Genomic DNA, 14,044 nt, shown 5'->3' with positions numbered 1-14,044 from the left:
TAAAAGAATCTGGATTTTTGATGGGAAATGAAAAAGCTCCACTGTAAAGGAAGTGACCAATAAAATGTGACATTATTGGAATCATTGAAGATAATGATGAATAATCCTTATCCTAAAAAATCAGATATGTTATTATATGAATCGCCAAAGATTGATTGATATGGCCACATGGAGAAGCAAGTAAGCCAATGTTTTTGACTGAGAGAAAATGTATGAAACAAACCAGACCATATAGTATTACAACAACTTCCAAACATGTAAGGGAACAAACATAAAAGATTATGAAAACCCTAAAAATTCCACTTAGTCCTATTCTCCAATCTGCTCTGTCTATTATTTTTTTTACCACAGATATTTTCAGCCAAAGACATAAATTTGATTAAAATATAAAAAAGTCAACACCTATCTGTACAAGAGAGAAACAAACAAGGTGTATGTGTAGCAGATTCACCTCTGGGATTTTTCATCAAGCGACTCCAATCGTGTTGAATGCTGAATGCCTTGAAATAGAAGATGGCTCATTAAGAGTAGATGAAGCTAGTGAGAGGTTGAGGGAGATCGGTGTAGGCCTTGCTTGAAAAGTAAACGGGACCAGGTTGATGAGATTAGAAGAAGAAAACTGTCCTGATGCATTATCACCAGATGGTGGTGCAGGGAACTCAGGAAAGATTTGCATAACTGGGTGACTAGTGAAGCTGTTAACATCCGGTACAAGAGAAGATGGTTGTGATGTGTTCTCCTGCACTTCTTCCAAGGGCAAGACCTTATGATAAAAACCAATCAAGATCTGTTTGTTATATACTAAAACCACTTATTTTATCATCTTGCTAATTAAGTTCACTAGTGTGACAAGTGGATTAGTAGTGAATTATTACCGTAGCAGTTGTCATGTCAAAAAGGCTAGATCTTCTCCGGCGGCGACGGTTGAGATTACTTCGCCGGAGAAAGTATTTCTGAGCATGACTAGCAACTTGCGTAGACGTCCTGCTCTTGACAAAGTTCTTGGAGATTCCTTTCCAATTTCCTTTTCCTACTTTCTCCAGACCAAGCAGGAACAGCTTGTGCTCTTCCTCAGTCCATGGAACTCCTGTTACAAAAAAAAAAAACAAAGAACATACAAACTCTGTTTTTTTCTTTTCAGTCCAATGCTCAAAACATATTTAAAGATTAGAAACAGATTTGGAAAGTACCTCGTTTCCTCTCACGATTAGAAGAAACCGGAACAGCGTCATCAGCCGAGGCGTAACAGGAGGATGTTTTGTTCTTGTCTTGTCCATCTCCATCCTCTCCAACGATCTTTAAGGTGACCTCAGTATTCTCATACTCAGACAAATTGTTCAAACTAACGCTCTTTCTCATAGGATCAAGCACGACCCTAAAACCGAACAGCATAATCACTTTACTTACGCCGCACGCGAAGGTGTTAGTACCGTCAGCCATGATATATTCCACGCGCTCCCTCTTTCACTTTGAGGAATCAAAAGTACAGAGCAATAGCAATGGAGTGGTGTGTGTGTGAAATGCCTTCTTGAGGAGTTTTATAAGCCAAAAGGCAGGTGGTTCCTTGTTAAACAATTACATGTTGTAGCTGCTATGATGGTATCATATGCCACGTGGCTAATTTTTATTCGTCTGCTTTTGTATTTATTAGTTTCATGCATTAAATACAATTACATCGATAGTGCTTTATAGTGTACTATACCAATCTGGTCAACTCAATGTCCCCTCCTAAGCGCATGCAACTTGATCTTAGAAAAATAGTGACCTTCTGAAATGATTCTGTGTACTCTGCTCTTATAATACTCCATCATTTTACAGCGAAACCATTGTACTTTATTTTATAAAGAACTATATCTTGTCGATCTATGAGTAAATTTTCTTAAAAGACGTTACAAGTAATTCCTTTTCAATTTTTTTTTTTTTAAGTTCCTTTTCAAATTTTATAACTTCGATTTCAACATACAAACGTACAATAATATCAGGAAACTTACTTAGACAGTAATATATGAAGTTTATAAACCAAAAATGATATTTAAACTAAAAATATGATATGTTAGTCAAATTCCTCGTCCAAAATTAGTCTTAGTGTTAGGAACTAGTTCGACTATAAAATACTGTGAATTATTTCGAGAGGAGCGTTTAGATGTGATTTTGTCTTATAAGCAAATGATCGCATCTATATAATGTCATTACTTATTTAATTTTAGAGATTTTATAGGAATTTTGTTTTTAAATGTGTACCCATAGTTTTTGGAAGAATCATATACCCATTGTTTTGGAAGGCAAGAGGAACAAACAAGGCACTAACATCGGTTGGAAAGCAAAGCCACCACTTGTATGCAGACAAAGTGGAGACCTAAGTGTAGTGTGTGAAGCACTAAAGGAAGAGCTTTCCTATCTACTTTGTTTTTTTTTTACCAATTTGAATGAATAGCTTGTTGTGACGTTTCCTAAATCAGAAAATATACACATATACGAGATATACAGAGAGAGGAGAAGAAGATGAGTCTTGCACGATGACCAGTTTCTTTTTTATTCTGGGTGGAGTTGTTGTGTTCCAATTTAAACTCAGACCAATGGGGGTCATTGGTGTGCAATAAGTTAGATTTGAAGATAGCGACAGAGAATCAGATGAGGTCATAAGAAAACACTAGAGCTTCAACTGGAGACTATTGACTGATAGACCCTCTGCATTTGTAACTAATGTTTTAATATATAAGCATTTAGATCAGGCCGGATCTGTGCAAAGCCTAATGAAGCAACGACTTTGAATCTTTAATATCCAAAATTTTGTAGACTTTTTACAATACAAACACCAAAACTATGAAAATATTATTAAGGTTTTTAAGAAATGTTTGTTCCAAAAATCCCACACGGCCTTAGTAACCACTAACCAGAAAGACAGATGAATGACAAACCAATAAACCTATGTATGGCTGCAAAATCATTGGTCTGACTAACGATTCCATAAAAAGGGAAGAATTAGTTGGCTGATTAGTTGGCAGTTTGTAACATTGCTTCTGCATGTAAACTAATTAAGATGACCATTTATCTTCCTCTACAGCCTCTTCTGGCTATCAGAGGCTGACACAACTGCTTGGCGCCACCACAACATATTATTATAGCACTTTAATATTATGTAAAAATATTTTAAAATATAATAGAAATAAAATAATATGGTCCTATATTTATAGTACGATAGGAGAAGTACCTGGTAATAGCAATGGAAAAACTTAGGCAAAAAAATAATAATAATGGAAAAACTCAGTATATGCCTTGCAGTGCAAGGTTGAACCGGTAGGGAAAAAACCATATACCACCTCACTTTCCAGCGACCCGACGTCGTTTTACCCATAATAATGACAATTCAAAAATCAGCAGGCGTAATTTAAAGCTACGTGAATACACAATCAAACCGGAGTAAACCTACGTGAATGCACACTCAAACCGGGTTATTTTTTTGAATGAGCATACCGGGTTTATATATGATACACACACAGTCACAGAGTCAGAGAGAGGCTTGGGTTACAAGGAACGTAGCAGAGCAAGCTTCTTCTTCTACACTACTCTCTGTGTGTGTGCGCACGCGAGTGCGTCGGTGTTCTTTCTTTCTCTCTTTCTCTCTTTCTCTGCTCCAAAAGAAGAGAGAGATAGTCATGGTTGCTGATTCGAACACAGACTCTCAACTCTCTCGTGGCTCTCCGATCTCGACAGATGTCTTGGAGAAACGAAAGGTGAGCTTTCATGGATCGTAGTTTCATCGTGATTCTTGAATTTTTTCTTGTTGCAAGTCGTCATGGGAGAGTTCTTGCAGGCGAATCTGTTAAGGAAGCTGAAACATTGCAAGGTTGATGGTGCTCGTTGCGGTCAATGTATGTATGGACGTGTAGAAACTTGATTTCATTTTGCAGTTCTTGATCACTCTTTGCGAACGAATCTTGATGTAATTGCTTATGAATGATGTTAGGGAAGAGAGAAAACGTAGATGAAGATGAGGATTACAGCGATGCCTTGAGCATGATGTTTAAAGAAGAGGAGGAAGAAGCTTTTGTTGATGCGAATGATGATTACAGCGATGCGCTGAGCATGATGTTTAAAGAATAAGATCCAAGCCAGAGTGATGATGAGAACAAGTCTACTTCTACTACTACTGCAAAGACCAAAGAACCTTCACTAAAGAGTCTAGTGATGATGATCAGAACAAAGAAGATGACCACTGTTCCCTTTGCGATGAAAAGATGGATGAAACTGATCTACGCTTCGAACCATGTTCTTCTTGCGGGTATAAGATGTGTCTCTTCTGCTACAAGAAGATCAACGAAGACACTGGAGTTTGCCCTGGTTGCAGGACCCAAGTATGAGCAGCAGTCTACTAGTAACAGCGGAGAAGTGACTTTTCCAGCAGCAACGTGGTGGTGACCCAGTTCCTTTGTCTTCATCGTTTCAAGGACTTGATGATTGTAGTGATTAAAGATCGATGAGAATGGAGAGGGAGCTTCAATGTTTTCAAAGCCCATAATAACTAAAATCTTTCTTTAGTGTCTACGACGTGTCAAAAGATTGTTACGGATATGGATTAATTTAAACTAATTTTTGTTAGTACAGTTCAGTTCATACAGATTACATACATTACAAATATCCATTTCCCATAACAGCTATTTCCCAAATCCAAAACAGATATTCAGTTATAGAGAACAATCCAATAATAGATAAAAATCAACATCTCACCATGCATATATAATAACTTCCATTCTATAATCTCCTCATCACAAACAAACAAAAAACAATAATAATCAAACAAGTTTGCGAGTCAGTCGACATGAGTCCCCTCCAACCAGAAACACCCGCGAACGATGCTGCTATGGTTCCAAAGACACAATCCACGTCGGAGCTCGGCGAACCGTCGCCGCTCAGAAAGATGATATCTGTGTCTTCGATCGCCGCCGGCGTACAGTTCGGATGGGCCTTACAGCTATCTCTTATGACTCCCTACGTGCAGCTCCTCGGCATCCCACACAAGTGGTCTTCTCTCATCTGGCTATGCGGTCCCATCTCCGGGATGCTCGTCCAGCCGACCGTCGGTTACTACAGCGACCGATGCACGTCGAGGTTCGGTCGTCGGCGTCCTTTCATCGCTTCCGGAGCTGTCCTCGTCATAGTCGCTGGTTTACTGATCGGTTACGCCGCTGATCTCGGACAAGTAGCAGGAGACAGACTAGAGGACAAGGTTAAGGTGCGTGCCATATGGTTCTTCGCTCTCGGGTTCTCGATCCTCGACGTGGCGAACAACACTCTCCAAGGCCCTTGCCGCGCTTTCTTAGCCGATTTAGCCGCGGGAGACGCGAGGAAAACGCGGACCGCAAACGCGTTTTTCTCGTTCTTCATGGCGGTTGGGAACATATTGGGATACGCGGCGGGTTCTTACACCAACCTACACAAGATGTTTCCCTTCACGATGACTAGGGCGTGCGATATCTACTGCGCGAATCTCAAGAGCTGTTTCTTCCTCTCCATCGTTTTACTCTTGTTTGTAACCATATCATCGCTCTGGTACGTTAAAGACAAGCAATGGTCACCGGAAAAGGAAGACCTCGATGTGAAGACACCCTTCTTCGGGGAGATCATCGGAGCCTTCAAGGTGATGGAACGTCCCATGTGGATGCTGATTATCGTCACTGCCCTAAACTGGATCGCATGGTTCCCTTTTCTTCTGTTCGATACCGATTGGATGGGTCGTGAGGTGTACGGTGGAGACTCGAGCGGGAACGATGGTTTGAAGAAGCTTTACAACCAAGGAGTGCACGCCGGTGCGTTGGGACTGATGATAAATGCCATCGTTCTTGGATTCATGTCGCTTGGTATTGAATGGATTGGACGGAAAATGGGTGGTGCTAAACGGCTCTGGGGAGTTGTGAATTTCATCCTCGCGGTGTGTTTGGCCATGACGGTTTTGGTTACAAAGTATGCCGATGCTCACAGGAAAACCGCCGGTGAATTGGCCGGTCCGACCGATGGTATTAGAGCTGGTGCATTGACTCTATTTGCTATTCTTGGTATTCCGCTTGCTGTAAGTAACTATCTTATCTCCTCCTCTCACTCTTTTTATTTTGTTACTCTTATAAAATATCACATTTATTTATTTTGTTCGTAATTACTATAGGTTACGTTCAGTATTCCGTTTGCACTAGCTTCCATAATCTCAAGCAACTCCGGTGCAGGCCAAGGTATTTTTTTTTCATCGATTCTTTTTGAATTATTGATGGGTTTTGGTCAAGCATTATCAACCTTACCATGTACCAACAACATATTTAGGCCTTTCACTGGGAGTTCTAAATTTGGCAATCGTGATACCACAATTGGTGGTGTCGTTTGGAGCTGGACAGTTCGATTCGTGGTTCGGAGGTGGAAACCTACCAGGATTTGTGGTCGGAGCAATTGCAGCTGCAATCAGTGGTGTAGTGGCAATCACTGTTCTACCTTGATTAAATCTATGTCTGGTCATGTGGCTCTCTAATATTTTGATACACCTATAGAGCAAGAAAGAGTTATTAGGCCAAGTTTGAATTATGTTTCTGTCTGTCAAACAAAACCTTTTTAATTATACATATTTTTGGTATGAACTATTGATTTGTTGAAGTACTAAAGTGTTTGAGAAAATGTTGGATAATGATCAGGCTAAACGACTTTTAGTTGGTTAAAAACTTGGACGATATATTAAACAAACAATGTAACACATATATGCTAAGTCAGAAAAGATAAAGAGACATTCTATCCAGCAGAGTCTAGTGCAGCCACCAAAGGCAACGCTCCACTCATCGCTTAGCTAAAGACCACCACTACAAGAAAACGCGTCTATAACGACGACTCGTTACGAGGAAATTATTTCCTCGTAAATTTACATGGTGTTTACGACGATGTTACGAGTAAATAAATATTCGTCGTAAATTCGTTGTAAAGTTACAACGAAAACGTTTCGTCGTAAACCCAATGTAATTTTACAAGGCTTTTACGTGGAAAGCCCAATTCGTCGTAAACTCATTGTAAATATACAAGTCATTTACGACGAATCATGTAACCGTTAGTTTTGGTGAAAACGTGCATATAGTGTGGTTTAAAGTAACTAACTTCGTTGTAAAATCATTGTAAATTTACGAGTGATTTACGTGGAAAGACCAATTCGTCGTAAACTCATTGTAAATATACAAGCCATTTACGAGGAATCATGTGACCGTTACTTTTGGTGAAAACGTGCATATAGTGGGGTTCAAAATAAACTAACTTCGTTGTAAATTCGTTGTAAATAAGATGTAAAAACGATGTAAAAGCAAAGTAAAACATTTCGTTGTAAAATCCATGTTATACCTTCACCTACCACTTACGAAAATCGTCTATATATATGATCATTTCTCAATTCAAATAACACACAAACGAAATCAAAGAAAAAAACCAGAAAAAAGAAAAACAAATGGCTGATGGCTTCAATATTTACGAGTTACGAAGTTGGATGTATTCGCATAAAGATGATTCCGGTAGAGTGACGGATGCATTTCTAAGCGGGCTAGAGACATTCATGCACCAGGCGGGCTGTACACCGATCACGCAGGAAAGCGGTAAGATGTTCTGCCCTTGTCGGAAATGCAAGAATTCAAAATTTGCTCGTAGTGAAACTGTATGGAAGCACTTACTAAACAGAGGATTTACACCACAATATTATATTTGGTATCAACATGGGGAGGGTTATGGTGGAAATGAAGCTAGTAGTAGTAATAATTTTGAAGCTGCTGGTAATAGTGAAGAACCGAATCATTTGCATAATGAATCTAGTTATCATCAGGAGGAGCAGATGGTAGATCATGATAGGGTTCAAGACATGATTACTGATGCATTTTTAGAAACAACTACTACAATAGCTCATGAAACTGGAAATGTAGAAGAACCTAATTTGGATGCAAAAAGGTTTTATGAAATGTTAGATGCTGCAAATCAACCAATCTACACTGGTTGTAGAGAAGGTCTCTCTAAATTGTCTCTAGCAGCTAGGATGATGAACATTAAAACGGATCATAATTTACCTGAGAATTGCATGGATGCTTGGGCGGAGTTGTTCAAAGAGTATTTGCCAGAAGACAACGTGTCAGCTGAATCTTATTATGAGATTCAGAAATTGGTTTATAGTCTTGGGTTGCCTTCGGAGATGATAGATGTTTGCATCGACAACTGCATGATCTACTGGAAGGATGATGAGAAGTTAGAAGAGTGTCGATTCTGCAAGAAACCACGATTCAAGCCGCAAGGACGTGGGAGGAATAGGGTACCGTACCAAAGGATGTGGTACCTACCCATTAAAGACAGGTTAAAAAGATTATACCAATCGGAGAGGACTGCTGCATGGATGAGGTGGCATGCTGAACATGTCCAGAAGGATGGCGAGGTCGCTCACCCATCAGATGCAAGGGCGTGGAAACATTTCAACAAGGTATACCCAGATTTCGCTGAAAATATTCGGAATGTCTATCTTGGGTTATGCACCGATGGATTTAGTCCATTTGGTATGTCTGGGAGACAGTATTCTTTGTGGCCAGTTATTCTTACGCCGTACAACCTGCCGCCGGATATGTGCATGGAACAAGAATTTCTATTCTTGACCATATTAATCCCTGGGCCGAAGCATCCAAAACGGTCGTTGGATGTATTTCTTCAACCACTGATACAGGAGCTAAAGGAGTTGTGGTCAGAAGGGGTAAGAACTTATGATTGTTCCACGAAAACCAATTTTACGATGCGAGCAGTTCTGCTGTGGACGATAAGTGACTTTCCTGCTTATGGAATGTTGTCTGGCTGGACAACTCATGGAAGGCTATCTTGTCCATATTGTCATGGATCTACGGATGCTTTTCAACTGAAGAATGGTAGAAAGAGTTGTTGGTTTGATTGTCATCGTCGATTTCTTCCTGTTGCCCATCCTTACAGAAGAAATAAGACATTGTTTAGGAAAAACAAAGTTGTCAGAGACAGTCCTCCTCCATATCTCACAGGCCAGCAGATCGAGGAGGACATTGATTATTACGGAGCTCAGAAAACTGTGAAGCAAGGAGGAAACTGGCATGTTCCTGGTAATATGCCTGATGGGTATGGGGTTTCTCACAATTGGCATAAGAAAAGTATATTTTGGGAGCTACCTTACTGGAAAGATCTTCTTTTACGCCACAACCTGGATGTGATGCATATAGAGAAGAACTTTTTTGACAACATCATGAATACAATACTGAACGTCCCAGGAAAGACAAAAGATAACAAAAAGTCAAGGATGGACTTACCCGATATTTGCTCAAGAAGTGAGTTACATATCAAGAGCAATGGAAATGTTCCTGTTCCCATCTTTCGATTGTCATCAGAAGCGAAGTCAACTTTGTTTGACTGGGTTGCATCAGAAGTGAAGTTTCCTGATGGTTACGTTTCAAATCTGTCAAGATGTGTTGAACGAGGTCAAAAGTTCTCAGGAATGAAGAGTCATGATTGTCATGTGTTTATGCAACGACTACTTCCATTCGCTTTTGCTGAGCTCCTTCCAACAAATGTACATGAAGCACTTGCAGGTAAATATTAATTAATAATATACATATATATATATATATATATACTATGAAATGTTACTAATTTGAGTTATATTTGCAATATGCAGCGATCGGAGCTTTCTTCAGAGACCTTAGCACACGTACGTTCAAGGAAGAAGTCATCGAACAACTTCATGAGAACATCCCGATCATAGTGTGCAACCTAGAGAAAATATTTCCTCCATCATTTTTTGACGTCATGGAACATCTAGTTGTCCACCTCCCGTACGAAGCATTACTTCGCGGACCTGTTCACAATGGATGGATGTATCCATATGAGCGCTCTATGAAACATTTGAAGGGGAAAGCAAGAAATCTTGCAAAGGTGGAAGGTTCGATTGTGGCTGGAAGTTTGACAGCAGAAACATCTAACTTCACATCATACTACTTTGCTTCAACGGTTCGTACGAGGAAAAGAGTTCCTAGAAGATATGATGATGGTGGAGTACCACAATCTTATGCAGTAGACGGTGTTCCTGACATTTTCTGCCAAATTGGACGGTTTGGTGGTAAACTGAGAGAAGTATGGTGGTCCAGTGATGAGGATAAGCATAGTGCCCACACTTATATTCTGCTCAACTGCGAGGATGCTGTGATGCGTTCTTTTGAAAGGTAAATAATATTCATGTGTATTATATGATATGATGTTAATTAATTATATGATATGATGCATTTGTTTAATTTGCAGCTTGTTTGTATCTCAAGTTGAAGAAGCAATACCAGGAATATCCGGAACCGAGGTGGATGCAAGGAAAGATAAGCACTTTGTCAAGTGGTTAAAAGGACAGGTAATATTAACATATTAAGTAATCTTTGGTACTATTATTATTAATGTAAAATTCTAACAGTGATGTATTAATTTGTAGGTTGATTATGACGATCCATATTATCCTGTATGGTTTCATGATTTGATCCAAGGTCCAGTAGCAAAGGTCACCACATCATCTATGTACTTCACACGAGGTTTCACTTTTCATACATATGAGTATGGGAGACGTCGGGCAACAAGCAACTACGGGATATGTGTGAAAGGTGAAACAGACTTTTACGGGATCTTGCAAGAGATTATTGAAGTGGAATTTCCAGGGTTGTTGAAGCTAAAATGTGTCCTCTTCAAATGCGAGTGGTTCGACCCGGTGGAGAACCGTGGTGTTCGGTTTAACAAATTTGGTGTTGTGGATATCCATTCTGGGAGAAGATATAACAAATTCGAGCCTTTCATCTTAGCTTCCCAAGCCGAACAAGTTAGCTTCCTTCCATACCCTCGCCTTCGAAGTTCTGGGATAAATTGGTTAACTGCTATCAAAATAACACCTCGTGGACGGATTGTTGCTGGAGAAGAACCACCTTTGCAAGAAGAAGATGCAATCAATGAAGTTGAGGTACCTGATCAACAAACTGATGAAATTCTTTTGATCGACCCGGATAACCGTCAATATGAAGATCTTCCCGAAGATGTGACGGATGAAGCACGTGAAGATGAGTTCGATAGAAGCGATGATGATCATTGTAGTGATGTTGATGAGAACTCAAACGATTCTTCATGATGTAAAATATGTAACAAATGTTGATTTTTATTAGAAGATCTTATTTTCATATGTGTATCAAATTCTATTTTATATAATATGCATTTTAAAAAAATTTGGAGTTTATGGTTTCAGTTGGAAAAAGAGGTTGAATGTGTAGAAGATATGAAAGTATAGATATGTAAGTTTGGGGTTTAGGGATTTTGATTTTCGGGGTTTCACATATTTCGTTGTAATTTCGTTGTAAAAAAAAACGCGGGCCTGGTAATTTCCTCGTAAAGTTTAGGTTCGTCGTAACTTCGTTGTAAACCATGAATCGGGGTTTAGGGATTTGATTTGTGGTTTCAAAGATTCGTTGTAAACACGTCGTAAACAAAAAAAGCGTGCCTGGTACATTCGTCGTAATTACTGAAAGCACGTGTTCTAGTAAATTCGTCGTAAACAGAAAGACGGGCCTGGTATATTCCTCGTAAACCCAAAAACGCGGGCCTGGTACTTTCGTCGTAAACCCAAAAACGCGGGCCTGGTACTTTCGTCGTAAACCCAAAAACGCGGGCCTGGTATATTCCTCGTAAATTTACGACGAATTTACGAGGAACGTGTTTTCTTTATATATGCAACGCCTCTGAACGAGGCTTCCTCGTTCATTCCTCACAAATCTCTCTCTCTCTCTAAGGTAACTCCTCTCTCTCTCTCTCTCTAGTTAGTTTTTTTTTATAATTAGTTTAGGTGGTTAGTATAGGGAATTAGTTTAGAGAATTAGTTTAGGAAATTAGTTTAGGTGGTTAGTATAGAGAATTTTTTTTAAAAATAATTAATTAATAGTGTTGTGATTTTTAATTATTTTTTTTTTAAATAATGTAGATCATGGCTCCTAGGAAAAAACCACCACCGACTTATGATGAGATGTTTGGCGACGGTGCCGGGACGTCTTCTTCTTCCGGCGGCCGAGCATCTTCTGATGCCGTTCCGGACTCTCAGACATCTCAGAGAGTTTGGAGTCCTCCTCCCGCACCTCACATGGCTCCACCTCCGCCACCAGCAGCTCAGATGGCTCCACCTCCTCCACCAGCAGCTCCGCAGGAGCCCATTCCAGGGGTAGATGTTCATCCAGACTTGCGGGTGCCTCCTCATGCACCATACGCAAGATATACAGTGGAGGATTTGCTTTCCGCGCCTGGACGGGAGGGTATGGACGTTTTGGACCCCGATAGACCGCCGGGTACTTATTGGTAAGTAAATTTATAATTTGAAAATTTCAAATCATTTTTATATATTTTATTAACAAGTTGGTTCAATTTGCAGGTTTGGGGCCAACAACCGTGTTTCCCGGAGCGTTTCAAAGACGATGAAGGGATACCTCGACGGAGCTTATCCAAACTGGAGTTTGACTCCAGATCACGTCAAGACCACTTGGTTTAAACAGTTTGCGGTAATTTTTCAATTTTCTTTTTTATATTTAATTTTATTATTTTTATTAATTATTAATAATTAATTATTAATGGTTTCATAATTTTGTTTGTTTCAGCAAAAGTGGAATTGGTCCTTAGGAATCACCGAAATGGTGAAGAAGGAATTCGAGGCAAAGGCGAAGACTCGCCTTGCCAACACGGTCTCGGATTGGAAGGATAAGTGGGAGATCTACGGCTATGACGGGAAGCCCACTGGGGTCACCAAGGAGGTATGGGATGGCCTCATCGCCTTTTGGAAGCTACCCAGCTCAATCCGGAAGGCCAACTCCTGCTCCGCTTCCCGTAGGACCAAGGATAAAGACGGGAATTTGCCTATGCTCCATACCACCGGGCAAAAACCTCATGCCGGGATCCGTCTCGACGCTGTAAGTTTTAGTTGTAATATTTATTTTATTAATAACTTTGAATTTCAATTTTTAATATTTTATTATTGGTTTTTGTAGTTTGAGAAGACCGGAGTCATGCCATCTTTGTCCGACCTCTTCAAGATGACTCACGCCAAACCGGACGGGACTTTTGTTGATCCTGCATCCGAGAAGCTCTTCAACACTGTGGCTGCTCGGGTTGATGAGCGGGAGACGCAACTCACCCAGCAGTCTCCAGATGGATTACCCGTCAAATTGACGACGGAAGAGGTCGACAGGATCTTCGAGGAGGTAAAATTTAAAAGCTTTAGTTTAAATTAATTTTACTATTTCAACAATATTAACTATTTAATATTATTTTTTGTAGGTCGCTCCAAGAAAGAAGGGCCGGACGGTGGGAATCGGTTCTGTCAACGAAGTCGCAAGGGCGACTTCGTCTTACTCTTCTAGACGGGCCCAAGAGACTTCTCAGATGCAGGCTCGATTGGATACCCAGCAGGAGCGTTTAGACTCTCTCGAGAACCTGTTGGATATTATGGCGATGGGGAACCCGACCATGCAGAGAGCGTTGGCGGCCAGACGAGAAGCTCTCGGGATGCAACAACGGGATCCCGAATCTACCGATCCAGTGGGAGCGGGAACGAGCGGAGAGGGACCGAGCGGGACCGACTACTTTGATGATGTATCTCTCCCGTAGATTTTTTTATTTTTATAATTTTGTTTTGTAAAATATTAAAACTTAAATTTTATTTATGGAATATTTATTTTCTAAACAATTGTTTTTTTATTATTTGTTGTAAACTTTACGACGAATTTACATCGAAGTACTCGTAAATACGATGTAAACAATTACATCGAGTTTACAACGAAGGAGATGTAAGGTCGTCGTAAATTTTACAACGAATTTACATCGAACATTTACGTGTATTTTACATCGAAATCTTTACAACTGCTTTACGACGAATCTTTACGAGTTAGTTACAACGAGTGTTTACGTGGACATTACGACGAATGCTTTCATTCGCCTTTACGACGAATTCATTAACTCGTAACCGTTACGTGGCGTT

The 14,044-nt window shown here is 40.0% G+C and overlaps 3 protein-coding genes across 5 annotated transcripts; 2 read left to right on the top strand and 1 right to left on the bottom strand.

Moving 5' to 3' along the window:
• Positions 1-181: 181 nt before the first annotated feature.
• On the bottom strand, positions 182-1,523 carry LOC108843676 (transcription factor MYB1R1). 2 transcript variants are annotated; one of them, XM_018616930.2, is made up of 3 exons: positions 1,191-1,523; positions 876-1,087; positions 182-763 (listed from the first exon to the last, which is right to left on the bottom strand). In XM_018616930.2, exons 1-3 carry the CDS (start codon positions 1,438-1,440, stop codon positions 467-469), a joined length of 759 nt encoding a protein of 252 aa, XP_018472432.2. In that variant the 5' UTR covers positions 1,441-1,523; the 3' UTR covers positions 182-466. The 2 variants fall into 2 exon arrangements, with proteins under 2 accessions (XP_018472432.2, XP_018472433.2); XM_018616931.2 differs by having other exon boundaries at positions 876-1,084.
• A 3,222-nt stretch (positions 1,524-4,745) lies between these two features.
• LOC108843675 (putative sucrose transport protein SUC6) lies at positions 4,746-6,549 on the top strand. 2 transcript variants are annotated; one of them, XM_018616929.2, is made up of 3 exons: positions 4,746-6,067; positions 6,161-6,224; positions 6,313-6,549. In XM_018616929.2, exons 1-3 carry the CDS (start codon positions 4,820-4,822, stop codon positions 6,480-6,482), a joined length of 1,482 nt encoding a protein of 493 aa, XP_018472431.2. In that variant the 5' UTR covers positions 4,746-4,819; the 3' UTR covers positions 6,483-6,549. The 2 variants fall into 2 exon arrangements, with proteins under 2 accessions (XP_018472431.2, XP_056850624.1); XM_056994644.1 differs by having other exon boundaries at positions 6,161-6,549.
• A 297-nt stretch (positions 6,550-6,846) lies between these two features.
• LOC130499977 (uncharacterized) lies at positions 6,847-11,225 on the top strand. The gene is made up of 4 exons (XM_056994626.1): positions 6,847-9,596; positions 9,683-10,226; positions 10,303-10,402; positions 10,481-11,225. The coding sequence occupies exons 1-4, from the start codon at positions 7,466-7,468 to the stop codon at positions 11,159-11,161; spliced, it is 3,456 nt and encodes a 1,151-aa protein (XP_056850606.1). The 5' UTR covers positions 6,847-7,465; the 3' UTR covers positions 11,162-11,225.
• Positions 11,226-14,044: the final 2,819 nt, after the last annotated feature.

This window comes from Raphanus sativus, chromosome 2 (assembly GCF_000801105.2).
Source record: "Raphanus sativus cultivar WK10039 chromosome 2, ASM80110v3, whole genome shotgun sequence".
Classification (NCBI taxonomy): domain Eukaryota; kingdom Viridiplantae; phylum Streptophyta; class Magnoliopsida; order Brassicales; family Brassicaceae; genus Raphanus; species Raphanus sativus.
The sequence above is the reverse complement of the archived record's forward strand: the minus strand, read 5'-3'. Positions and strand labels throughout refer to the sequence as shown.

Excerpts from the sequence above, each read along its gene's own strand:
- LOC108843675 (XM_056994644.1), top strand. The coding sequence starts at position 4,820 with ATGAGTCCCCTCCAACCAGAAACACCCGCGAACGATGCTGCTATGGTT. Across the intron at positions 6,068-6,160 it reads TTCTTGGTATTCCGCTTGCT|GTTACGTTCAGTATTCCGTT; the intron begins GTAAGTAACTAT and ends TAATTACTATAG.
- LOC108843676 (XM_018616930.2), bottom strand. The coding sequence starts at position 1,440 with ATGGCTGACGGTACTAACACCTTCGCGTGCGGCGTAAGTAAAGTGATT. Across the intron at positions 1,088-1,190 it reads TAATCGTGAGAGGAAACGAG|GAGTTCCATGGACTGAGGAA; the intron begins GTACTTTCCAAA and ends TTTTTGTAACAG. Across the intron at positions 764-875 it reads TTGACATGACAACTGCTACG|GTCTTGCCCTTGGAAGAAGT; the intron begins GTAATAATTCAC and ends TTTTATCATAAG.
- LOC130499977 (XM_056994626.1), top strand. The coding sequence starts at position 7,466 with ATGGCTGATGGCTTCAATATTTACGAGTTACGAAGTTGGATGTATTCG. Across the intron at positions 9,597-9,682 it reads TGTACATGAAGCACTTGCAG|CGATCGGAGCTTTCTTCAGA; the intron begins GTAAATATTAAT and ends TGCAATATGCAG. Across the intron at positions 10,403-10,480 it reads TCAAGTGGTTAAAAGGACAG|GTTGATTATGACGATCCATA; the intron begins GTAATATTAACA and ends ATTAATTTGTAG.